Source organism: Talaromyces marneffei, chromosome 1 (assembly GCF_009556855.1).
Source record: "Talaromyces marneffei chromosome 1, complete sequence".
Lineage (NCBI taxonomy): Eukaryota > Fungi > Ascomycota > Eurotiomycetes > Eurotiales > Trichocomaceae > Talaromyces > Talaromyces marneffei.
Window position 1 is genome coordinate 3,704,155 of NC_072348.1, and position 25,363 is coordinate 3,729,517.

General features: G+C 47.1%; 11 protein-coding genes and 1 non-coding gene across 12 annotated transcripts; 6 read left to right on the forward strand and 6 right to left on the reverse strand.

The window, feature by feature from the left end:
- Positions 1-50: 50 nt before the first annotated feature.
- Positions 51-2,108, reverse strand: EYB26_001378 (uncharacterized protein; the record flags this gene model as incomplete). Its single annotated transcript, XM_054260689.1, has 3 exons — positions 51-1,058; positions 1,143-1,724; positions 1,785-2,108. 3 exons carry the CDS (start codon positions 2,106-2,108, stop codon positions 51-53), a joined length of 1,914 nt encoding a protein of 637 aa, XP_054116664.1.
- Positions 2,109-4,009: 1,901 nt separating this feature from the next.
- EYB26_001379 (uncharacterized protein) lies at positions 4,010-4,617 on the forward strand (the record flags this gene model as incomplete). Its single annotated transcript, XM_054260690.1, has 4 exons — positions 4,010-4,024; positions 4,096-4,126; positions 4,210-4,222; positions 4,290-4,617. The coding sequence occupies 4 exons, from the start codon at positions 4,010-4,012 to the stop codon at positions 4,615-4,617; spliced, it is 387 nt and encodes a 128-aa protein (XP_054116665.1).
- A 2,268-nt stretch (positions 4,618-6,885) lies between these two features.
- On the forward strand, positions 6,886-8,092 carry EYB26_001380 (uncharacterized protein; the record flags this gene model as incomplete). The annotated part of the gene is made up of 3 exons (XM_054260691.1): positions 6,886-7,160; positions 7,242-7,529; positions 7,582-8,092. 3 exons carry the CDS (start codon positions 6,886-6,888, stop codon positions 8,090-8,092), a joined length of 1,074 nt encoding a protein of 357 aa, XP_054116666.1.
- Positions 8,093-8,605: 513 nt separating this feature from the next.
- Positions 8,606-8,695, reverse strand: EYB26_001381. Its single transcript has one exon. It is a non-coding gene; the product is annotated as a tRNA-Arg (tRNA).
- Positions 8,696-9,255: 560 nt separating this feature from the next.
- Positions 9,256-10,851, forward strand: EYB26_001382 (uncharacterized protein; the record flags this gene model as incomplete). The annotated part of the gene is made up of 1 exon (XM_054260692.1): positions 9,256-10,851. One exon carries the CDS (start codon positions 9,256-9,258, stop codon positions 10,849-10,851), a length of 1,596 nt encoding a protein of 531 aa, XP_054116667.1.
- Positions 10,852-11,542: 691 nt separating this feature from the next.
- Positions 11,543-15,133, forward strand: EYB26_001383 (uncharacterized protein; the record flags this gene model as incomplete). The annotated part of the gene is made up of 1 exon (XM_054260693.1): positions 11,543-15,133. The coding sequence occupies one exon, from the start codon at positions 11,543-11,545 to the stop codon at positions 15,131-15,133; it is 3,591 nt and encodes a 1,196-aa protein (XP_054116668.1).
- Positions 15,134-15,477: 344 nt separating this feature from the next.
- EYB26_001384 (uncharacterized protein) lies at positions 15,478-16,352 on the reverse strand (the record flags this gene model as incomplete). Its single annotated transcript, XM_054260694.1, has 3 exons — positions 15,478-15,645; positions 15,745-15,854; positions 15,947-16,352. 3 exons carry the CDS (start codon positions 16,350-16,352, stop codon positions 15,478-15,480), a joined length of 684 nt encoding a protein of 227 aa, XP_054116669.1.
- A 514-nt stretch (positions 16,353-16,866) lies between these two features.
- On the reverse strand, positions 16,867-17,754 carry EYB26_001385 (uncharacterized protein; the record flags this gene model as incomplete). The annotated part of the gene is made up of 1 exon (XM_054260695.1): positions 16,867-17,754. The coding sequence occupies one exon, from the start codon at positions 17,752-17,754 to the stop codon at positions 16,867-16,869; it is 888 nt and encodes a 295-aa protein (XP_054116670.1).
- Positions 17,755-18,034: 280 nt separating this feature from the next.
- EYB26_001386 (uncharacterized protein) lies at positions 18,035-19,186 on the reverse strand (the record flags this gene model as incomplete). The annotated part of the gene is made up of 1 exon (XM_054260696.1): positions 18,035-19,186. One exon carries the CDS (start codon positions 19,184-19,186, stop codon positions 18,035-18,037), a length of 1,152 nt encoding a protein of 383 aa, XP_054116671.1.
- A 473-nt stretch (positions 19,187-19,659) lies between these two features.
- On the reverse strand, positions 19,660-21,068 carry EYB26_001387 (uncharacterized protein; the record flags this gene model as incomplete). Its single annotated transcript, XM_054260697.1, has 4 exons — positions 19,660-20,023; positions 20,088-20,351; positions 20,409-20,677; positions 20,739-21,068. The coding sequence occupies 4 exons, from the start codon at positions 21,066-21,068 to the stop codon at positions 19,660-19,662; spliced, it is 1,227 nt and encodes a 408-aa protein (XP_054116672.1).
- A 1,542-nt stretch (positions 21,069-22,610) lies between these two features.
- EYB26_001388 (uncharacterized protein) lies at positions 22,611-23,099 on the forward strand (the record flags this gene model as incomplete). Its single annotated transcript, XM_054260698.1, has 1 exon — positions 22,611-23,099. The coding sequence occupies one exon, from the start codon at positions 22,611-22,613 to the stop codon at positions 23,097-23,099; it is 489 nt and encodes a 162-aa protein (XP_054116673.1).
- Positions 23,100-23,690: 591 nt separating this feature from the next.
- EYB26_001389 (uncharacterized protein) lies at positions 23,691-25,103 on the forward strand (the record flags this gene model as incomplete). The annotated part of the gene is made up of 1 exon (XM_054260699.1): positions 23,691-25,103. One exon carries the CDS (start codon positions 23,691-23,693, stop codon positions 25,101-25,103), a length of 1,413 nt encoding a protein of 470 aa, XP_054116674.1.
- Between the last annotated feature and the right edge of the window lie 260 nt (positions 25,104-25,363).

Consider the following 25,363-nt stretch of genomic DNA (forward strand, 5'->3'; position numbering starts at 1 on the left):
TGTTTGTATGTTGTATGTTGTATGTTGTATATGTAACAAAAATCGTACAATTAAAAACTCAACTTGATGCCCTTCCGCTGCTCGCTTTCCCTAATCTCAAACATAACCTGAATTCCCACAAACAACGCCCCACAAGCACCGAGCATGAAACCGGCGCCTGTCCATGAGCCCAATATCCCCGCCAAAAACCCTTTCAATCCATCCACTCCTAGTGCAAATCCCACGAGATTTGCCGTCATCATAGCCAGGATAGGGCCTACGGCACCGATACCGCAGATCACGCGATATAGGTTTGGGCGAGAACGCCAGCGCGATGCTGGGAAAATGTATTTGGCGATGACTTCGGGGAGGACGAATAATGTGATTAGCCATCCCCACATGAGGAGGCGGAGGTTGATGTCGTGCCAGACGGCGACGAAGGTGAAGACGATTAATTGGTTGAAGATACCGCGGGCTCGGGACAGAAGTGACGATGTTGGTGGTGGTGGTGATGAGTCTTTGGTCGATTTGGATGATCGACGGCCGCCGCCTAATGGGAAGTAAAGATATCGGAGAACCCAGAGATGGTATGATCGGTGCCATGAGCGCCAGAACGCTAACCCAGAGTAATTATTCGACATGCATCGAACCATATTCTCAGGCGGGTCGATACCGTCGAGGAGAGCCCACAGCCGGAACAGTCGCCATGGAATTAATAGCTTCAGCCAGATGATTTGGAGATTGAAATAGCCTAGCATACTGAGTTGACCGGGTGTGTAAATTGACCAGTCACTCGTTGACTTTGAGATGGCCACTGCGTAGATGAAGTGGAGTATCAATTCCATACACAGCAAAGTCAGGCAGAAGCGGATTCCATATAACAAGTTTCGTGTTGGTGTTAGGGCAGGTGAGGGATGTCGCTGCTGGGATATGTAGTCATTGAAGTTGACGATTGGTCCCGACAAATAGAGAGGAGAGTACAACACATAAGCAGTGTAATATAATGCATTATATGCAGATGGTTCTGCTGGTATTGTAGAACGATCCCGCTCGGACATTGAGAATGGATCAATTTGCTTCTTCTTAGGAGTGTCAGCCATATATACACACAGAAAACGATAGAGAGAGAGAGAGAGAGAGAGAGAGAGAAAGATCGAGCGTACCTCGATAGGACTGTCCGAAGGGTAACTCAGACTCCAGTAATAGTCCATATTGAAACTGATCAAGCGCAGGATTGTAAACTTGAACAGAATCTGCCACCGCGGCATCAATCCTCCGAGTCCATCCAAGAATTCTGCCCACGCGACCAACGTGGGTACTGTCTTTGCCGCTGCGACCTCGGACGACACGAAAAATCTCGCAATGCTTGCCAAAGGATATCCATCACACAACTCATTAGCAAACAGAACAATCAAATTGAATATCCATGTTGCGGCTGGAATATACGATCGCGGCAGCCCTTTGGCGATTTTGTAGTTGATATAAAGGATCGTCAAGATCTTGAAAATGGATATTCCATGAAGTCCGATCAGGAAAATAATCGCAAAGTAGAAATCAAAGACGGCACGTTGTTTCAGCCGGGCGTCGGCGGCGATGTTGAGTTGCTTGCGTCCTTCGCTTGGTGATGCTGTGGGGACAGGATTGAAGTAATTATATGCTCGGCGAAGGAGAGGGTGGATGATTAAGAGGATGAAAAGGTAGGGAATATTGTCGCGGAAGCTGGAGTATTGAGCGTCGGAGTTGTCCTAACGTATACAAGATTAGCCAAGTATATAGCATTCTAAGCAGAGAGGGTTAAAACGTACGACTTTGCGTCCTGGAATCCATCCGGGAGATAACAAATCAACATAGGTCGCATATGCAGGGTGATCAGGCTGTGAGACATCGATGACTGTCTTGAACATCATCGGAATCACAGTAATGAACACAAAATAGTAAAAATAGAATTCTGGTGTGTTCCATCTTGATGGCTGAGCTCTGGAGGCAATCTCTTGTGCTCGAGCATCTTTGCCATCTCGCGTCGAGTCTGAGTTAGCGGCTTTAGTAGGAGCAGTGGACGAAGTGGTTAAACGAGTGTCGAGCGTGTCCAGTGAGTAGAGCCTCCGCAGGCCCTGGAGTAGAGAACCCATTCTCAACCGCGTAGCATTGCGAGTTGTCGTGTGGACAGCGTAGAGAGTGTTGAGTAGAACGTGGAGTGTAGACAGAGTGGCCTCGGCTGGTGGAGACCGAAGAGCGTCACAGCCTCAGGGGCCGCCTCCGTCATTGGTCCCCGCAATCTGGACATAGCCCTAACTCAGTGAGTCTCGGAACTACAGAGTAAGTCATTCATTAACCGGTGATAAGGAATATGGCAATTCGGATTATATTAGCATTTCCATTGAGCGAGGATGCAACTGAACTATGTCAATTATATCGCATTGGGTTATGACAAGAAGTATGAGGATCTCCAAAGAGTAAGAATAGACAGGAGAGAGGTAGACCTCGTGTCAGAGATATGTACTAGACAAGAATTTGCTATTGAAAAGCAACAGTTATTAACAAGTTAACAGATTTAAGCCTCTAGCTACGAGCAAATCTTCCGTATCATGTATTCCACGCTCCAACGTAGAGAAATCCATAACCTCCCCAATCCTATGCCTGCGATTCATCTCTTCCACCAATCTTACCTGCCACGCATAGTCATCTCCAGGTGGAGTAGAGAGTTGTTCCGGTAATTCCAAATTGCAAGCCTCATTGAAAGCTTCAGCTGATCCTCGCTCCAGCCTTGAGCACGAAACCATTGAACGATGACTTCCTGGATCGCTCTGGCATTCCTGAAGTAGATTGAACAATTGTTTTCACTCCATTCAAGAGCATGTAAGTACTCGTGGATTCTCTGCTCTCCAACAGTCAGATACGAAGTATCTAAGGCTCCTCAAATGCGTTCGATGGAAAAGATTGGGTTCGTTGAGGGTTAACCTGAGAGACGAGGTTATTCTGCGCGTTGCTGGAATCTCCTCCCTTGTTGGCCTCTGTTCCTGCATCATATTGCTTACGCAAGGGGGGTGGAATGAGATTGAGACGACATTCTTCCGGGTTTTGCTTCCATGAATAGGATGTATGAGGTAATGAAGTTGATCAAGAGTAACTGATTAGTATCGTCGCCCAATCTGTCAAGTCAGGTGAAGCCATGATTTTAAGTCTACTCAACCACTGAGATCTGCTGGTAGAGTTTAATACCAAATATTACTAGTGATTACAAGGCTAGCCTCTGGCTACAGAAACATGCAAATGATATGCCCAACTGGCACCCCATCATGCCCGTCATATAGACAAGGATAGAGTGGCGTTCAGGGCTAGTGTTTTGAGAACATATAACCAATCACAATGATAGGATTATTATACAGCTACGTATCTCGTGTACGCGGATTGAAGTGCATAAATGAACCCCTGGGGTGCCCATTCCTCACCATCATCTTACTAAATTAGCCGCGCGCAGCTTTGCATTTTAGTACTACGCTACCTGCGCCACTGATTTTCTCTCCTAGACATCCTTGCACGTTCATTTAGATTCTCAATCCTAGTGATTAGTTACTTATCATACAAGAGGATTCCGTGGTAGCAGGAGGCCATTGACTCTGTTGAGCCGATTCAAAGAAAGTATCAATTCATAATTACGATTGCTAGATACTATGTATATTACAAGCTCAACGACCGCTCAGCACAAGCCATAAGATTTGAGGATTAGTGGCATTAATAATGGTGGATTGAGCAGAATAAAAAGATCCAACCTATTAATCTACATAGTATGAGCCAAGGGGTACAAGGCACTAACCAATCAATTTGTTGTCGGTTTGGTTGGCATTGTAAGAAATGTAAGTTGATTACCCCGCACAAGCTGGCGGATCATGATAAGATACGTAATTTAGCGTAACACTAATACCTCCATCCGAGCCCCGCAATGATGTGATGTTATCAATGAATTGTCAGACACCCATTGGAATCCATTCGAGATTCAAGCTTCCTAACAACACAAAAGAACTTTCAAATAATGGCATTGACCAGGGTATGTTGTATCTCATATCAACTTGAGACCATAAGCGGAATATGATACTCACTTCACATACTATTCTCCAGGTCCGATTCAAAGTCCACGGGACAGTTCAAGGTATGCTAGCCATACATGCATGTTTCATAGCAACATTGGGATACAGTTGAATTGATATCACCACCTACTACGTACTGCATTAGGTGTCAGTTTTCGGTACGCTACCTCCATTAAACCGTCAATCACAAGACCATTTCCAGCTAATCCCAAAAACAAATAACAGAGCCTTCACTCAAAAACGAGCCACAGAGTACGGCGTAACAGGCTGGGTACGGAATACTCCTGATGGCAGGGTATGTTCTTTCTCCTTCCCTTTCATGAACCCGAAGTTCGCATCATCATCATCATCACCATCACCATCATCACGGGAAATAGCCAACAGCGCTGAATATATGACACAGGTCGAAGGCGAAGTCCAAGGCGAACCCGACCTCGTCCAAAAACTGCTCAAGGACGTCGACAAGGGTCCTCGTCACGCTCACGTTGTAAAACTGGAAAAGGGTGAAGTCGAGACACTAGACGATGAAGAATCCTTTGAGATCAGAAGATAAAAATCTCAGCCCAGGGCCCCTCTCTACTGTGTATGTTTTGGAAAAAAAAAAAAAAACAATGACATCACTTAATATGAAATTGATCATATGTTCTTTTGAGGCGTTTTTAAGCTGTGAGTGATAAAAGCCGACTCGGTCGAGAACTATCGATCGTATTTTTCCATGTGGTACTCGCCCCCGTTCTATATTAACTTATGCTGGCAAATACTGCAGCCTCAGACACCAACACACTAACATCTAAAGGATAAATCTCTGCACTATCGCCTGATCAGGTCACCATTTGCTTAAATATTAGCCAATTAAAATAATTTATTTCAAATAAAGAAAAAACTCCAGCCTATCAATATGGTAAAACGAGTTCCTGTTGATAACGAACCCGATTTCTAGATCGAACCAGTAACTAAAGGGAGACGAAGGCACATTTATGTCTCCGCGGAGGCTTACGTAGTACGGCCTTTGTATGTTCGACCGTATCCCACAAAGAAGATCTGAGGCTGTTCCCGGCGTATGCAACACGGGTAATAAAGCCCTTCTTTTGGCGTTGCAGAGAAGAAAAAAAAAAAAAAACGCACCGTTTCCGGCAGCGCGGATAGTTACATGGGTACGTACGTACATGCAGATTCCGGGTTGACCTAGATCCTGGCCCTGGATGTTAAGCTTTAGAGCTCCACGCATGCTAGCCTGACTAGGTGATTTATAGATAGCAAAGGGGACAAATAATTTCCGCAAACATGTCAAGCTCATTACTTAGGAAGGAATGAGTGGGTAAATCATTCAAATGCCCTCAGGGGATCGATTCGAAATCATCGAATACTGGTAGGACCGGAGAGAAATATTGGTATTGTTGCCTGAGGCTGCGGTATTTGCCGTCGTACATTAAAATACATACCTTAAATACGTGCTAGTCACGCAGCCTTATGACGGGAATATTTCGGGCGGCTTGTTAAGGCTGAGATATGGTATCTGTCCTGAGTCAAAGAATGCCGCCCGAAACAACCCGACGCAGTATTTGTTGTACTTCTTGTATTCGAAATACGAGCATCTACAATTTCGATAAATAATGAATGACAACCACAGCCGTAGGAAGATAATGGGAAGGTGACTCAACTTGCTTCTACTTCGAGTCGATTAGCATTGTACGTGTCCATCGCTGACGTCATCTCCTTGGAAGTTCAATGGGCTGATGATGACACGACAACAAAGGGTCTCTGCGAGGAGGAGGTGTTTTGTATGTGTATCCCTACGTTACGCTGTCTGTATTATAAAGTTTACCCGGGGCTTGGCCCACCCATCGTCCGGCACGTCGGGTTGAGTCATTACGAAGCAAGGAGCAGCTATGTACGGCGGACCGGAGTAGCAACAATGTAATTATACCTGTCGGGCATGTGCGCACGCACTTGTATCTTTGGGAATTAGATATAGATATGCTATGATTGGCTGAGGAGGTGTTTAGTTTGTGGTTCTTCTCCGGGTGTGAAGGGCAGAAGAATAACATGGTGGCGTGCTAGTAAATATAGTACATACATGGATGAGTTGAAATGATAAGCAAGAGTATCCATCATTTTGCGTCTGGCCTAAAGACATGTATTTGCGTACAAGCATAGGCAATGAGACCGTAGAAACTCATGCAATTGCCATGAGCAAGCTGCAATAATTGCGAGCTCCCGACAAGAGGTTAGTTATAACTTATCAGCTAAAGAACGAGTAACCGAATGAGCCAGACATCGGCTTCTTATATGACTGCAGAAAGTACTACACATCCGGATGCAGCATACCACAACATATCAATGAAGATAGATCAATAGCCAATGAAACCAAGCGCGGGGATATAGAGATTGCTATTCCGTGCCCATTAGCCCTTCCTAGTGTATTACATTCCTGTCCTTGCCGACTCCCGTACCGCCACGATACCGATGTAGATTTGTATCACTGTAAGTGAAACACGGATCCGTACTGAAAATTGATTCCTGTTCCTAGAGCTAGCTATCTCTTTCGTTTTCGATGTTTTCATTTTGGCCAGGTGACGTCTACTCTCCGGTGAAGAATCTCTTTTTGGAGATACTACGTAGTATTTTTTTTACATCTGCCGAATTGGGGTACGGGGCAAATTGACTAGGTTTGATACATGTATAAAACCCTGGGTATGCAGGCTCTTGCCTGAACCTTCTTTATATAGATCGTCAACATACCAGTCTCAAATCCATAATACAACTCGATTGCAAATAATCATTTCTTTATTAATCAACGACTTTACAGTCATACAGTGCAATGTACCCCGTCGCAGCAGCAATCACGCCTTTACGGCTCACGGCCACAGGTATACCAAAGACTGTCTATGTAGGCAGTCTTTGTGTACTTGCTGGGAGCCACCATTATTCGACGCTGTCATCAATCAAGGCACGCCAAACTCCTGTTTCTTCGATAACCACGATATCAAGACGAGGAATCTCATCAACATCGCTCAAGCGAGCTATCAAGGACTTCTTCCCCAGAGTGGAAACGAAGCAGATCATCGAAACCGAGTCAACATGGCAACATCCAGTGTAAGTCACCACCCTCCTTCCCTCCCTTTGTTTTTGGTGGTGGGTTTAGAAGGTTGGAATTGAGTATCTGATGACGTCTAGATACACTGAGGAACAAATGCGAAACATCCACAACGAACACCGCGATGTCCGTGACTGGTCTGATCGATTTGCCCTAACCATGGTCCACTGGTTGCGCCGCGGCATGGATTTCGTCACGGGCTACCACCACCCAAAACCTGGCCAAGTAGGGGAAAAATTCAAGATGAATGAACGGAAATGGTTGAATCGGATCTTGTTTTTGGAAAGTGTGGCTGGTGTTCCCGGTATGGTTGCGGGAATGTTGCGACATCTTCGTAGCTTGCGGACGATGAGGAGGGATAATGGATGGTAAGTCCTTGCGTCTCCATTCGTTCTATACGAGACTAACGGTGATGAATAGGATCGAAACCCTGCTCGAAGAAGCCTACAACGAACGTATGCACCTCCTCACATTCATGAAAATCGCCGAACCAGGCCTGTTCATGCGCGTGATGGTTCTCGGCGCCCAGGGCGTCTACTTCAACGGTCTCTTCTTCGCCTACCTTGTTTCCCCTCGCACCTGCCACCGCTTCGTCGGCTATCTCGAAGAAGAAGCCGTCCTGACCTATACTCGCATCATCCAAGAGCTCCAAGCCGGCAACCTACCCGAATGGCAAAATATGGAAGCGCCCGAAATCGCAATCAATTATTGGAAAATGCCAGAGGGACACCGGAAAATGCTTGATTTGATGTTGTACGTGCGTGCCGACGAGGCGAAGCACAGGGAAGTGAACCACACCCTGGGCAATCTCAATCAGAAGGAAGACCCGAACCCGTATACGGCTATCTACAGGGATACGAACAAGCCACGGCCTAGCAAGGGGTTGGATGTAGTAAGGCCGACGGGCTGGGAGAGAGATGAGGTTATTTGATAGACTTTGGACCTTGACCTGTTTCTTTCTTGGGTATTGCAATGGACTGTACACCATCATCGCTTCTCTCAGGGGTCACGGCGTTGCGTTTGTATCGGCTTTTTTTTTTTTTTCTCTTTTTCTTTTTCTTTTCTAAACATACCTCATTATTTATTCTTTAATTGCACCATTTCAAAGGCGATCAAAAAGCTTCGCAACTAGATTAGATAAATCCCCGAATAGGAAACATGTTAACTAGTTACCAGACCGGCTAGTGTCCCCTCTCACAAGGAACAGAGTTAGGCACTAGTCCAAAGGAGGATTAGTGCATGAAAGCAATCCATGCAACCGGCAACGCCATCCACCCGCCTGACAGACTACGGAGTAAGTTAGTACGGAGTATAACCATGTAGTACGGCTTCCAATTGACACGACCAAAACTCGTTCATTTTCAACGATACCTGCATCACGTTGATCGGCATATACTGAGGATTCAACCGCTATAAAAATAACGGGTGCAAAAACAAAAAACCAAATCCGACACGGGGATCGAACCCGCAACCTACAGGGTACGAGTATCCTAGAGAATAGAAACCTGTTGCGCTACCATTGCGCCAGCCGGACAAGCTAATGGTGTGCGTCTCGTTTCGGGTTTATATTCAACTTTTGGAACCACGGAGTAAGTTAAGTTACGTCTGAGTACGTATTTCCTGATCAATGAGATGAAATTACAACCCCACACAGGCGCGTCCTTGACCTCCTTAGTGTTGCTGTTTGTGTACTAGGGAAATTCTTAATCTAATTGAACTAACTCACTAAACACTGAGGGAATCGTGAATGGTCAGCGACGTCTCCTTCTTTTATTCTTTGTGCTGGCCAACTCAACTATATCATAATACTACATATTTTTTTTCGATTTACAGTGACCTCTCTATAATATATCCATATATTTGACTACTGTTCGCCCGAGAAAATCGTTTGTTGTTATTTCATCCGACGACAGACAGACCTATTGATTTACCGCCGAAACCTCCTCGGCAGAGTGTGACCCCAATGTGCGAGTTGCTTTGAAATCGAAGCTCGATATACACTCTCGACATATCTACGTCCCTCGCTAGACCAAACACATATACTTTTTCCTGCATATTTTGCGGGATAACTGGAATAACTAGAGTGCTGCAGACATGGAGGACCATAACGACAAGGAGCCTGGTGCTTCCCCGCTAATGTTACGCTCAGGGTCACCATCACCCTCCATCTCACCAACACCGGCCATTTCCTCATGCCCCTCGCCGGACCGCAGCTTTTCGACCTTTTCAACCTTCTCGACCGTGTCGTCCGTTTCGAACTTTTCCGCCACGTCTGCCACCTCCAACGGCGATAATAGATCGTCGGTTCTGTCCGCCGGCTCAAAACGACGTGGTTATGTCCGACCCCAGGGCGTCGAGTTCGCCGAGTCGGCCAAAAATAGAGAAAGCGTCATGTGTCTAGGGAGCATCGCACACTTGCAATATTACTTTGCCAGGACGGGATTATTAGATGGCAAAGGCGCGCAAATGGCCCGGCCAAAGAATAAGAATCATGTCAACGAGACCAAGGAGGTTCCGAAACTATTGCTGACGCAGGATCCTCAATTTACTGCGGATATGGTCGATAGTCCCATTGACGATGATATTGCTCCCGATCAAGTAGTCGACTTTGATGTCGAATACGACGATGGAGAATTAATGCTTCCTCCTACCGTGAGCACCTACAGCGTCAAAACGCACCATATTGCGCCCCCGCCGAAATTGAAGGTCCTGCGAAAGGATTTGGTGGAGGCATTGGACAAGGCGTCGTTGGCGGTGAAAAAGTCAGAGTCTGATAGCACACAGTCCTCGCCTCGATCATCGTCAAATAGTCTTTCGCCCCTGTCGGATACACATGGCCCCGCATCTCCGTCATCACCCAAGCCCTCCGGCTGGCATGAAATCCAGGGCATGCATATTCTTGATCTTGTCACATTAGCGATCCGTTCTGCTCGGGTGTACTATATCAATCATGAACGACCGGAGCGACTGGCTAGTATCAAGACGGAACGCAAATTCCGAGAAGAACTATTGGCGGTCACAGATGTTTTGAAGGGCTGGGCGTCTCGGAATTTCGCCGGTGGATTGAGAAATACCGAACGAGCCGCTATTCTTAGCTGGATGGCCGGTGTTATTATCGTTCTGGACGAAGAGCGTCGGCTCGAGGAGGCCGAAAACAAGGAACGAGCTAGCTGGAATTGGGCCGCGGGAGATTGGACGGGACGTGAAAGGGAGCGCGAAGAAGCATTCCTTCGGACCCTGATGAATGGAATTGGGCCCGCCTTGCCGCAATGGACATCTCCTGAGAATGCGGTGTTGCCAACGCCGCTTCTTAGTCGCTTGCGAGACGGCCGTGATCTCATCCGTATGCATAATCAAGCAGTCCGCAAATCACGACGACTTTTTGGTGAAATCAAGACTCCTCACGAAGATATCGCGAAACCATACCGCCGTGCTGAGAATCTACGATACTGGCGCAAAGCCGCGGAACTGCGGTGGGAGATTAAATTTGACCTGGACGTCATGGGAGTCGTTTACGGTAGCAGTGACGCGGCCTGGAAACAGTTCGATGCTGCCCTCCTTGAATGGTGCAGGGGTGTCCGCGAGGAGATGTTGGACGACTGGAGGAACCCGCGTAAGGGGTCTGTTGCGTCCATTAACGAACTGCCCACCATTTTTGATACTGAAGCCTTGACCGCCGAAGCTGCCTAATTTTTCAGGCTTCATATCATTTGCTTTTTTTCCCCTTATATTTTTTTTTTTTTTTTTTCGTGTTCATTTTCATCTGGTTGGTACCTGAATAATCCTCTGGTACCGGCCCGCCATTTGATACCCTTTGTTCTTGTCATTCCAACCATAGTTGAAGCTGCGGAACTGTGGTTCCTGACCCATACTCTATTATTATGTTTGTTCATGTCTGCAATCTACCTATATTATATATGATCATTTTCCCCTGACGAAAGTCCAATGTCTGCACATACGGTGTTAGTGGCGTTACTGCATTACAAGTTATATTTCTTATTCTTGAGTTGGTGTTATTGACAGCAATCTGCTAAATGATGGTCAACAATGTGTGTTGTCGTGGGGGCTGCTGATTGGAAGCATACCGGTATAGTTAGTTGGTTAGTTTGCTGTAACTTAGGTATAATTTGCAAGCGCACTTCCTGCCTGACAAGCACTGTGCTGGCAATGTACCTAGGTAGGAGTTGCTCGTCGCAACTTGGTACATGGCTATGAATACATATAATAGTTATATAACATAGATAACTAGTCAGTCGAAATAATTCAGATCCTTCTACGGACTCTACACAGGAACTATCTAGCGTCAACTGTTTAAAGAATGCCCGTCTGTGCTCAAACCTACTGGAGCTAACCGTTAAATTTGCGCCAAAAAAGCCAACCGATGGACAACAATCAAAAGAGCGGAACCCTCCCCTTCTCCGTCGTCGCTCATCTCCTGAACTTCAACTCCCGACCGTCTCTGTCCTTACAGCCCCCCCGCCATGTAGACCCTGATCGCTACACTCTCAACCTCCTCAACAGCAAAAGGCGAGTGTACGAGACCGTTGTTGACAGATTGCAGAGTGGGCCAGTCAAGCGCGGAGTTGTTGCTGGTGGCCGCCGTTCTGCTCCTCGCGTCGCCGCCAAGTCATCATCGGCGTCATTATTATCGCTCCCTTTATTATTGACGGCGACAGAAACAATTCCTCCAAATTTCCACCACGTCTTTTCGACCGCTACCACTGCCATTACAGCGACTACGGCGTCTACGAATTCGAACAACCAGAGCATAGACAAGGTGAATGGTTCGCAGATTAGCATTGTATCCATGCCCGCGATAACCTTCGTGCCTGGTTCATCGGCAACGTCGACGACGACAGCAACCGGCACCAACGATAACAATTTACAGGCCTCCCTACGATCATTGACTAAGAAATTCTCCGCCCCTCAATTATCGCAACCGACGTCTTCGTCCGCCGGTGCGCTCGACGTTCAGGAGCCGGTCACCCCTGCCGCGACAACCTCGATAGCCCGCCGATTCAAACAATCGCCGCAGGGAGAGGACAACACGTCGGAGCAGAACTTGTCTTCTGAAGATACGCAACGGACGTCGATATTTCGAAGACTTTCGCCTGGTCTTGCGGCTCGAGTGAAACTCCTCAGCGGATCGACTGATCCCGGTAATAACGGCCTGGGAAAAAATAATAAAGGCGCGGTAGGCAAGATCCCAGAACACCACTTGCGAGAGCTGGAAAACCTTCACCAAGATTTATCCATAAAGGTTGAGAAACGTGGCCGGGCCTGGCCAGGGTTGACAATCAAGCGAGAAAGAAGTGCCCCTGACTTATTGCAATCACCTACAAAGAAAGAGACCAGCACAGGCCTTGAAGCACAACAAAGAACTTTTCAGCAACCACTTCTCACCCCCGACAACGAATCATTCCCAGACCGACGACGATTTTCCACCGCTGACGCCACCGAACCACTCGCCGACGCCCGCGACTCCGTAGACGGGGTTGCTGCGTCGACGATGACGACGGTTGAAGCATCCGCAAGGGCTGATGTACCCAGCTCCATACTACAAGATGTCGAACCAGTACAGGAAGGGTCGACTGACCTAGAAGAATACCTCAGACGCAGCACACTTGAAGATCAGGCCCCTCCGCCTCCACCGAAAGATACTCCTCCCGTGCCCACGACGCCGTCTTCAACCAACATGCAATCTTATTTCACCAGTCCTTACAAATTGAATAGAGCGGAGTCGATATTTTCGTTCTCTCGAGCGTCCTTTAGCAATCAGTTGTCACAGCTTACGTCCATCAACTTGCCACAACCTGCCGCTCTGGAAGCGAGCATTACCTCCATTATTAACGCACCTACGGCAGTCAGGGCTCTGGCCGGTGCAGCCGAGCAGATTGAGAAATGGATGAACAAAGCATCGGACGTCCTCAATGGGCTTGATGCCGAGGATGACGTTGAATGGGCTGCGGCCGGTGGACGAGAAGGGCTAGAAGAAGTGGATAAGGCTGTTGTCAAATTTGAGAGTCTGGTTGATGTCTATGTCAAAGCAATTGAAAATGTCCAGTTACGTGACGATATTGATGATGTTCGCGCTGACGATTTGAAATTGATTGTTGTTCAAATGGATACGACTTTGAAGAATTGGGCCAGCATACGGAAATTTCTGAGAGGTGTCAAGGAACAAGTCGAACTGGCCATGGAATGGGAAGAGTTATGGAACAATGTCCTTGGTGATGTTGGTCTTGAAATTGATAACCTCAGCAGATTGATCTTTGAGATGGAGGAAAAACGTCACAAATCGCTTGTTCCCAACTCAGAGGCAGAGCAAGGTAATGGTCTTGATATCAATGAGCTTGAGACTATCGTGGAAGAGTCTCCTCTCAATGGCACGCCGTCGGCAGCAACCAAGCGGTTGAGTTTGGCTTTGTTTCCCGCAGCCGATCCTTCCAACGCCGCAGGTAATAGCAATCCACAGGATGATGCAAACCTTATGCAGCTATTTGCTCGTATGCAACCGTTGAGAGCGTCTTTGGACTTTCTTCCTATGAGACTATCGATGTTTCAGACACGAGCGGAAAAGCTATTTCCTACCGCTTGCGAGGAACTCGAGGACAGGCGGAAGCGACTTGAGACGACTTACAAGAAGCTGGAAGCTGATGCAGAAGCTTTGCGACGTGAGCTTGGAGAGGATCGATGGATTCTTGTCTTCAGAAATGCCGGCAAACAGGCGCAAAAGATGTGTGATTCGGTTGAGCGCAGTATTGGCAAGCTACAAGAGTCTTTAGAGTCAGGAGAGGCTGTGAACAATCCAACGGCACTTGCCAAGAAGGTTGAGAGCTACGAAGCCAAGAAAATCCATTATGTACCGGCCATTGCACGTGTGATGTCGATCATTCAGAAAGGAGTCAACGACCGCCTGACTGTCAATGGCGAGGTTCTCACATTGCTTTCGGATATGAACCAGCGAGTCGATGCCCTCAAGGCGAGTATGAAAGTCATGGATACGGTTCTTGAAGAGACGTCGATTTCTCGAGGCCAACAATTGCGCGATTCGATCTCGAGTATCATTACGACCGACAGTCCTGCCAACACTAGCCATTTCGGTACCCCTGGCAGCTCGCCTGCTTCATCTGTGATCATGACTGGATACACCGGCGGACTGCGGACACCCAACGCAGGAGCGAATGGTGGATCTAGTAGACGGGGTAGCTCGGTTGGCAGCACATCTCGATCAGCCATTGCTAGCTCGCGACGGTTGTCAGGTATTCCGACAGCAGCTACAGGCAGTCGCAAATCATCAGCTGTACTGGCTGTACATTCACCACCGTACTCTTCGACCACACCAACACCTGCGTCACGCACTAGTCGCATACCAACGACACCAGCGATCAATCGACCACGATGGAATGCCAGCACTAATACCGCTGATCTTGACACCGGCCACAATTTTAAACTGACACCTCCCTCTACGTATCGGCAGAACCATCTCGTTTCAGGTCGCACGTCGCGGTCTGTTTCTTCATCTTTACCTGTCCCTAGCCCATTGAGTCGGGCGACATCCTCCTCACCTGTTCCTACCGGACGAGCGGGCAGTCGTGTTGGCTACCGTGCCAACAGTCGACTCGACGCAATGTCACCACCAACGTCACCCACTTTAGCTGCGCGCTCATTTTCTGCGTTCACGTCCTCCGCTCGTCCATCCGTCCTAGATCCTCCACCATACCACAAACTGCGCAAATCAACCGCGAACCTGCCAACAGGACTTCGCAATCGACAAAGTTACGGTGGTCCAATGACAATAAAACAACCCGAGGAAGAAAATCGTGCCACAAATCCGACACGGCCGGGTACGTCACTCGGCCATTCAGGTCGACGAACAAGTCTTCTACCTCCAATCAAGAATAGGAATGGGCGGGAGAGTTCGGCGGGCCAAAATAAGAGCAAACCTGATGAACGACCTCGATGGCGATAGACTTCTTTCCTCCCTTTTTTTTTCCTTCTTCTTTTCGGCTACCGTTTTTGTAATAACGAGACCATCATCTCTCGCCTCAGCGTTTTTTTCTTTCTGTTGATGACACGCAATGTTTGCGTCTTCTATGTCATCTCAGCTTCTTGACCTTTTGTTTCGTGCACAATACCTCTAGCGTTATTTCTTGTTTTCTTGTCATTCGTCAACTTCTGTCTGATGACCTTTTTGTCTATCCGTGTATCATGGGATATTCCATTATCTCTTTTGTATGTACATATTCAATTCACCAATAAATACTTTTTTTTTCCCCGCCCTCTCCTTTTGCTCTGGTCAGAGGGTCAGTTTTTTTATACTAAACTCCTCCCATAAATCAACGCATCAACCAACTCCTCACTATTCGCCAGTCTCCCAGCCCCCGGCACACGACCCAGAACCTGAAACCCGAGACGGTCCCATATCCTGCTTGACGCGGGATTGTTGGCGAATACGAGGTTGAAGACGGAGTATTTGTAGCCCTGCCGAAGCCGCATCAGAGATGAAAATCCAAAAAAAAAAAAAAAAAAAAAGAAAGAAAGAAAGAAAGAAAGAAAAAGGGAAACGTTAGGGGTACAAACCAGTTTAGGTGCATACACGAGATATGTCTCGCCCATCACGGAGCCGATACCTTTGCCACGGGCGGCGGAACAGGCTAAGAAACCAGCATTACAGACGTGGGAGCAGCGGCCTTTGATCACCGTCAGCATCACGCACATATCAAATCAGCAAACACATCATCACCCCCCTTCAAATCTTCCTCGTCAGGGAGACAAGACATACCGGGATAATTAGGCTTAATATAAAACGTGCCCAAACACACCTCCTTCCAATCCACCTCTTCCCCCTCCCCATTCAACAACAAAAGAGGGTCCGTCTCCTCTCTCGTTCCCTTAAGAACAACAACGGCAAAAGTGCCGAACCAGTAATCCCTGAACCGGTCGAGGGCCATGGGCTCTTCCATGGGATATGTGCATCCTTTCAAGATTTCGGCTGTGAATTCTTCGTGCAAATAGGCTACTATCCCCTCGGGGATTGAGGAGGGGCCCATGGTTATGGGGTACAGAGTTACTGGGACGCCGGCTTTGGTGTTTGTTGTGATGGGTTGGAGAAGGGGGGCGGATTGAGTGTGCTGTTTGGGGGCGGGGAGGGGAGGGTCGGTTATGTTTTCCATGACGGAGCCTGCCATTTTGTTTTTTTCTTTTCTTTTTTGTTGTTTGCTTCTTGTTTGGTGATGTTTCAGTTGAGAGATGTGTGTGTTGATTCTTCAAGATATTGATTGCACCTGGAAGTGAATGAGAAATTTGATAAGGATTGCCAATTGATGTGGGGTTACGGTACGTTGCTCGGAGATGTCCCGACAGTTAGCTACTACATGCTATGAGTAGACAAGGGATAGATGACTTGCATACTCAGTTGAAGGATTAGTTAGGTGAGATCCTTTATATCGAGTTAACATGGAATTTCATAGAATATCAGAAAAGAAAAGCATGTAACAGGGCGCGTGAAATGTAATAGGGCGTGAAGATATGCAAACTCTGGAAGTTTCTGAGCCAATCACAAGCCCCAAACTGATACACTTGATCGGCACGAATTCCGATGTCTATCTTGTTTATCTCAAGAATTGGATTACGATAGATTAGGTATAGATATATAGACAAAGATAGGAGAGTGGGCATAATATACAACATTTCGGAGAAAGATCACTTCTTCAGCCCCTTCAAATAGTTCACCCCAGAATCAAGTAACCACCACGACGCCAACTCATGCAATACTCTGGGGATCTTTCGTTCCAACGGCATAACCACACCTTTTCTCTCGGCGTCGCGCCACATGATCGTTTCACTATACACCTCCAGCGAATCTCCAACGGGCCTCATACCAATCACCAATCTCCCCTCAAACTCTTGGCTTGAACCTTCCTCCTTCTCCGTCTCCTTCTCCTTTAGATCTTGACCATTACCGCTAGTTGCAGGCTGGGGTTGAGCCACCCTAAACTCAACGACCGCATCCTTCCTTCTGAGGACTTTGTAAAGCCCACAAACAACATCACCAACAACAAAATCCAGCTTCTCAATGAACGCCGGATCCAGTGTTTGCACCGCCTCTGGGTTAGACTTGCGAAGCATCATCTTGATGATTCGGGCTTGCGGCAGATAGCGCGCAAAAGCGGACATGTTGCGGCGTAGGTAGGCTGTGAGTAGTTTTCGCTCGTAGGACCATGACTCAGTACTACCAACGGGGAAGGTGGTGTTTAGGTCTTGCTCGGATGGTAAAATATCATTTTTTTCTCTGTTGACGATGCGCCATGCTCGGTCATATACGACCCGGTACTTGTCTGAAGTCAAGACGGGGCCCGGGATTGTTGTACATATTGGTTGTATTTGATCATTCTCGTCGTCATCATCGCCGCTTTTCTCAGAAGCGGTCACCAGCTCTTTCCCATTGCAGGATTTGTATATGTGCAGTGTTGATCGAGCTAGTTCGCAATGTAGAAAGTATACATACAAGCCCGAGGAGCCCACCGCGACGGCTGCGGTTGCAAGTGCAGCCGCAGCGATGAGTTTGATGTGGGAGGTAGACAGGGTCATGATACTTGCATACCAACTCTCAACCGAAAATAAAAATACAAAAACTGATGATATCGTGGATGTCGGAGATAGAAGAGATAGAAAAAATCAGGACGTGAATCAGAGCCTCATGACCTGCCGCTTTGGGACTTTTTGCTCGTATTTCAGGCAGTGTGATTGGCTGCACCTAAAGGTTTAAGTTTAGCGCGATTTTTGCGTGAATACTTCAGTACGTAGTCACTTATTTCCTCATCCAGACATGATTCATTAGGCATAACTATAGATAGATTTCGAATATTAATTATACTGGTAAAGACATCTCCTCAGGGGGCGTAGCAAGCCCACTCGCAGCCGCCGATCGAGCTGTCTCTGCTTTCATCGGATAGTCGATCTTCATAGGTGCACCCGTTTCAGTTACACCCTGCCTCGCAATATCAGCATCCTCAGCCAAAAATTGCACGACAATCTCCGCCGCTGCTTTGGAATCATCATCCCCAAGTCCACATGCATTGACTTTTTGTAGAGACTCGGCAACCATCTGCGCATCCCAACCGGTCCTTCTGCCGAATTCAATGACTGTTTCTGAATTGACGAAGATATCGAATTCGAAATGTCCCTGGTACGTCAATACTCGTCCCGGGTAGTAGAGGCCTTGTATTGGCGAGAGGAGCGTGCTCCCGAGATTAAGCCAGGGTTGAGGGAGGGCCGTTAATGCAGCAGCAGCAGCAGGAGGTAACGAAGAAGTCTCCGATGCACCGGCAGTCGAAGGGGGATGGAATCCAATAACGCGATCTCCATGGATAAGCTGTATATGCAACTTGCCCCCATCTCGCTCATTCAAGCTTTTCGAAAAAGTCTTCCCCAACGCCGTCGCGCCAAACTCTCGACTGATCTCAATAGGCTGGATACCAATCTCATACCCCATCGGACACGCCTCGACTCGCACAAGCGGCGTCTCCAGTGATGAATCTTTCTGAGGAGTCGCCAGCAAAGCCTGCGCAATAACTTGATGCCCAAAACAAGACCCGAAGAACTTGACGTGCGGATACCGACTCCAAACCCGTCGAATGAATTCTTGCAGTTTTGTGACCCAGGCGTATTGCTCGCCTTGGTAGTATGCTGATGCCGCGGAGCCGGTGATGAGTATTGCATCGATTGGTCTGAATACTTCTTCTTCTTCTTCTTCTTCTTTCTCCTCCTCATCGTGAAGGGGAGGAGTTTTGCGCAGCATCCCCAGTGCTGGGTATGAGCCACCAACTACATCGTAGGCGGATGTGTGAATTTGTATTTGTGATGCAGATACAGCATTGTTCTTTATAGACTGGTTTAATCTTGTGGCAGCAGATTGAAGTAGTACCCGGAACTGAGAGCTGTATAAACCGCGAGCCGCATATACAGTGGGCACGGGCACATCTGTATCGAGGACAGCGATGTGGATATGTCGAGTAATCATTTTTAGTTAGTTATATCAGAGTTCTGCTTCTTTTATTGTCTATTGTTCTATGTTGAATGAAGTTTGAATCTGGAGCAAAACTTTTGATGACTCAAGATGAGATGGATCCACCCAAAGGACTGGATCGGATATGATTTCCTAATCGGGAAAATGAGGGATTCCTTATCAGGCGGGGGCTTGGCTTTGCCTTCACCAACCTGAAGGACGTACTGGTGGTTCTGTTTGTTTGGCTGAATACTTGGCTGAATACTTGGTTATAGAAGTTAACATTTGAATCCTTATATATTGTGAGTCGGACTATAAAGTCCACGATCGGAGTTTGAGTCCGATGCTATAACTTTTATCCTGATTATCTTTGCCAATGATAACCTTGCCCAGCCTTCTAGACTCAATACCTACTGTAGTATACAGTCAACAACTAACTACTTATGTACCTAGGTACGATACTGGTAGAGGTTTCAATGTTCCAAGGTTTACTCAGCATCCAACAACGCAACAGGCGGCTGATCATCAACCTGAATCCCACCCCGCTTCTTCTCATCACTATCCCAAAACGGCAACTTCCACCCCCCTTCACTCTCCGGCGTGGCGAGCCACAACCTCATCAAGTGCCGTCGTGGTGCCGGCGGCGCATAGTCCTTGTACGCGGTACGAGCATGCAAAATGTGCATGTTCGCCAAAAACTGGATGTCGCCGACTTCGAGGATCATATGCAACGAAAGACGTTGCGCCGTTTCTTCGAGCACGCGCAGGGCTTCTTGTTGTTTGTCTGAAAGGGGCGGGATGATGCCCTTGTCGGAGAAGCGTGTGAGTGAGCGGACGTAGTAAGGGTCCCATCTACATGTATCATGTGTCAGTATATATATCTCTCCAAGACCGTTTCCCGAGGATTAGCACGAACTTGAGGTACACACGAGGGTTCTCTTCGGTCCTCTCAAGATAGAATACAGTCGTCTTGATATATTCTTCTTGACCTTTCGACGTCTCCCCCTTTCGGTCGAAATACCAGATCGGCTCCGTCAGCGTTTTGAGCACGTCCGGGCGTTCTTTGGCGAGCACATTATAAACGTGATGAGAAGAGGCCAAATCGGACTCTCCACCTTCTAGCGCACGAGTAATACAGAGCAATCCGACGATATCCGAGTCATCAACGTGGAAGAATTGACTGTTCCCTTAGCCTTTACACTTTCATTCATTCCAAGAGATACAGGGGGTGACATACCGAGCATTCGTCCTATAGATCCTCACCTTATCAATCTGGGTCGGATCCTCGCCGAGATCCTTGACATGTCCCAAGACATGACCGCGACTATTCTGACTCACAAAGTAACCAAGATATGTACCAAGGCCCATATACGCAACGGCTGACTTGTGGTTTCCCCATTCCGTGACGGGTAGACCTTTGAAGAGGATGAAGCCTTTGCCGTTGATTAGGTCGTCGCGCAGTTCGTTGTAGAGGTAAGGCCCGAGATTGGGGAGGATGAAGTTTTTCTACACAAATTAGAAAAGAAAAGAAGAAATATTGTTTCCTATAAGAGGAATAGAGACATACCTGGGAAATACCAGTCAACGGCGTACCAGCAGCAATAAACCGATCCGCAGTAGAACTCAATTCTTCAACCTCAGCGGTCGTGAAGCGATGAACCCATTTCTCGGGATGATCCTTGTATTCTTCAGCTTTCCAGACTGTGCGCCCTGTGATTTCTGAAGGGAACTCTTCAAATGGGTGAAGGTGTTCGGGGAGTGGTTCATGTTGGCCAGTTGTTTTGAGTCCGTCCGGGAAGAGGGCCAAGTCAATGGTTTGGCTTGAAGAGGCTTGATTGAGTGAGTTTTGGAGCTTGTGAGGAGCTTGAATGTGATGCGAACTGAGCGTGGCGGCCATTTTGTTCTCTTGAAAGTAGGGTTAGTTCTGAGTAGGTTGACTCCTCGTCTGTGATGAGATCTAATCCCAGTCAACATGTCAACGAAAAAAGCCAGGCAAAATAAATTTAAATTCACTCACTTTTGTATATAGTATGAAAATGATTTATTTCAATTGACTTTTGTGAGATTAAATCCGGACGAATGGCTGGCGTGGATGGATTTATACGAAGAAGAAAGACGTTCCTGAAGGCCAGGATCACGCAATTTAGCGAGGGTTGATGTCACCAACGGCGATTGCGAAATCGTGCAAATCGTGAGCATTTGCTGGGCATTTGGACTATGATTCGTCGGATGATGGTTGCTATCCTCTAATGCGTTTACCGAATACCTGCTAACTATGTAGATTTCTCGAGCAAATACGAATGCCTATATCGCACCTGGGCCATCTTGATCCCTCCCACATGCAAATTCGGGTTCTGGATTCCGGCATCCCAGCCAGTCAGTCGCATCCCTAGAAAAGTCGCAAAGCTCTAGAGTTGATTTCACGTGTGAAACCAGACAGAATATTAGATACAAAAATGGTAGGCAGAAAAAGCAATTATTTAGACATCGGGAATGATGCGACCTGCAAGCCATGTAGATGAACTAGCGCAAGCGCTGGCATACCCCCAGATAGCGTACAAGGCCTTGCATATATCTCCAAGCGTTTATTCACCCATGATGAAATCATTTATTCTTTGTCTACATAGGTATATACAGAGTATAGTTTACAATCAAGAATCGTGACAAGTACCAATTTCGCCTTCACCATGAATACCCCTGGAACCACAACAAAATGCCGATGGACTAGTCAGTCCTCCAAAGCCCAAATATCCACCCTCCAATCAGAACCATCCTCTCCTCCATCCTAACCATAGTCACAAAAGAGACAATGCACACCTTCTCATCAAACATAACGCCGACAAACTCTCTATCGGTGGGACTGCAATATCCCCTCCTCGAACAGGCCATTTATGTATCTATCGCTATTCTGAAGCCGAAGTAACTATATCACGCAAGGAAAAGGAATTGTGCGAATTGACAGCCTGGGAACTGAAGTTGAAGGAAGGGGCTGTGTGTTTATTCCGGAGGATGCTAAGTATAGTATTCGGAAGATTGGAAGGGGACTTGAAGTTTTTCTACTATTTTACGACGGATGCTTTCGAGGATGTTGCTTATAGGTTTTTATCAGGATATTTTCTCTTTGCTGTATTGAAAGAGGAAATTAGGGCTAGATGGGGGATTGGAATGCAGCACTAAGAAGTGAGATAACGAGACAAGCTTGATTTTACTCTCTTACTATACATAAGGGTTAGAAAAGCTTAGAGTAGCCGAGGCCATCTCGAGTCTTTAAAAGATAAGATCACCCCACATTCTGCTGTACATGCGCAACACGACATACATACTTTGAATCGTAATTCCTCGATGATTTAACATTCGATTGTTTGCAAATTTGAGGTTTATCCAAAAGAAAGACCGCCTTATCGTCATAATCTCTACCGAGTCCCGAATTAGAGCAAGTATGTTGTCTGCAAATGACATTAATTACCTACGCCGCTGTGTGGTGCTTGCTCGTGAAGCGCTTGAAGCCGGCGACGCGCCGTTCGGGTCAGTGCTGGTGAATGCTGCTGGCGAGATCATCAAAGAAGACCGCAATCGAGTGGTCACCCAAGCTGATGTCACCTGGCATCCTGAATTTACGCTAGCTGGTTGGGCACAGAAGAACCTGACCCAAACGGAGCGCGCTGCTGCCACAGTCTATACTTCCGGCGAGCATTGCCCCATGTGTGCAACTGCTCATGCTTATGCGGGCTTGGGACGAATAGTATACGCTAGCTCTTCGGCCCAGCTTGTGCAATGGCGAGTCGAACTGGGCATAAACCCTGGACCTGTCGTTCCATTGTCAATAAATCAGGTAGCTCCGGGTCTTGTTGTTGACGGACCGGCCCCGGGTTTGGATGAGGAGGTTCGCGAGCTGCATCGTCTTAAACAGGCACGGAGTAGTTCATAAATGTGAGCTATGAGGATGATAACTTACTGAAGATCATTGGCTCTAATTATGAATGGAAATCTTCTTTATCTGTGGTGCTTGATACATGTTGGTTTGTATCGAAGAGGGGACTGGCAAGAGCCTCCTGAAAGTGGAAGTTTGTGTATTGTGTATGAGTGTAAATAGCATCAGAATACAGCAACTAATTAACAGTGGATATAGTGATACTGTGTTGATTAACTTCAGGCCCTAGCCCCCGACGTCTGCTTACAAACCAGATTAGTTGATTGGAGATATCAAGTTTAGCCTTGATCGAGGTAGAGCTCAAGGAATGTCTAATGTATGCACATATCGAGCTTTAGTAATGAGATTTATGGGAGGGATCAGGATATTGTTTCACGGTCTTATCATCATGTATCAGCATATTGATGGCCCGCGGCGCCCGCGGGCGGATGAAATTTTTCATATATTGTTGATCCGTGGACCAACGACGTCTTATTCATTTTTTTTTTTTCTCCAGCTAGTACTTATTATCTCGATAAATTTGCCTGAGACGCTGCTCACCTTCAAATTTTGCATCTCTTCCTCCACGGCATGATCTTGACATTGAAGATGGGTCCAGTTGCAGTTACTACTGAACGACATGATCTCAGCATCGCCTCCTTAAGGGAGTTGTATCATACAGAAAAGGCTACTCCTCTTGACGTAGTAAATCAGATCTACGACCACATCGAGTCCTACCCAGACCAGGCAGTTTGGATTCATCTCAGTCCGAGACAAACGGCCTTGGAAGCGGCTTCTTCATTGATGGCCAGATATGCCGAACAACGGCAACTACCCGCTCTTTACGGTATCTCCTTTTCTGTCAAAGACTCGATTAATGTTTCGGGAATCCCGACCACTGTCGCATGTCCCTCGTATGCTTATACGCCTGACCGAACCGCACCGGCAGTCCAAAAGATTCTGGACGCAGGCGGAATTCTTGTGGGCAAAACTAACCTCGATCAATTTGCGACAGGGCTGGTGGGACATCGTTCTCCATATGGTACACCGCGATGTGTGTTTGATTCAGACTACATCTCTGGAGGTAGCTCCTCCGGCTCAGCAGTGAGTGTTGGGTCTAGACAGGTGTCATTCTCAGTCGCAACTGATACCGCTGGGAGTACCAGAGTTCCAGCCAGTCTGAATGGCCTTGTAGGCTTGAAACCGACTCTGGGAACTATCTCTACCGTAGGCCTCATTCCCGCATGCAAAACTGCAGATTGTATTACCGTCATTGCAAGATCTGTGGATGATGCAAGAGAGGCATGGAAGGTCATGAAAGGCTATGATGAAGAAGACGTGTATGCTCGTAAATCCATTCCTGCATTGCCTAGTTTCCCAACGACCATTCGATTTGCAATTCCACCATCCGGTCTTCTCTCGGTGCTATCACCTTCGTATATGCAACTATTTTCTCATGTTATTGAGAGGTTAGAACAACCAGACTCGGGCTTTCAAAAATGCCCTATCAACTATACGCCCTTTCAGTCAGCGAATGATATGTTATATGGGTCTTCGATCGTCAGTCAACGCCTCGTCGCATTTGAAGACTATCTAAAACAGCACGGAATGGAAAAACTACATCCTGTAATCAAGACCATTTTCGAGTCCTCATCTGGCTTTGACGCTGTTCGGGCTTATCAAGATATTTTCGACCTGGCTCTCTATAAGCGCCAGACAGTTACGCAATTTCAAAAGAGTATTGATGTCTTGATCGTCCCATCGACAGTGACGCATTTCACCGTTGCAGAGATTCAAGAGGACCCCATCGCAAGAAATAAGCTCATGGGCAGCTTCACGCATTTTGTCAACCTTTTAGATCTCTGTGCTGTGGCTATACCGACGGGGAAATGGAAGAATCCCAAGGGCAATTTGATGCCTTTTGGTATTACGCTCATTGGGGAGGCGGGAAGGGATACTGAATTGATGAAAATGGGGGAGAGGATTATTGAGGACATAACAATGCACCCACTAGTTGCATAAACTTCTAAAAGGGATACCCCTTTATCTGGACCGACCATACTTTCGCTAGCCGGAATTTAGACTAGGATAGTGATGCTCGTTCGTATCCAAGGACACATTCAAGGGCATACATAAATGATGCCCCGGTGAAAAGGACAGTTGTTCATAAACAACTTGGAGCCTTCCTGCATAAATGGTTTAGGATTACCTACCGGAAGACGAAAAGAGTTTGGCCATGTTGAGTTGTGTTTCTCGTGGTATCGGCGCTGTTGCCTTGGAAC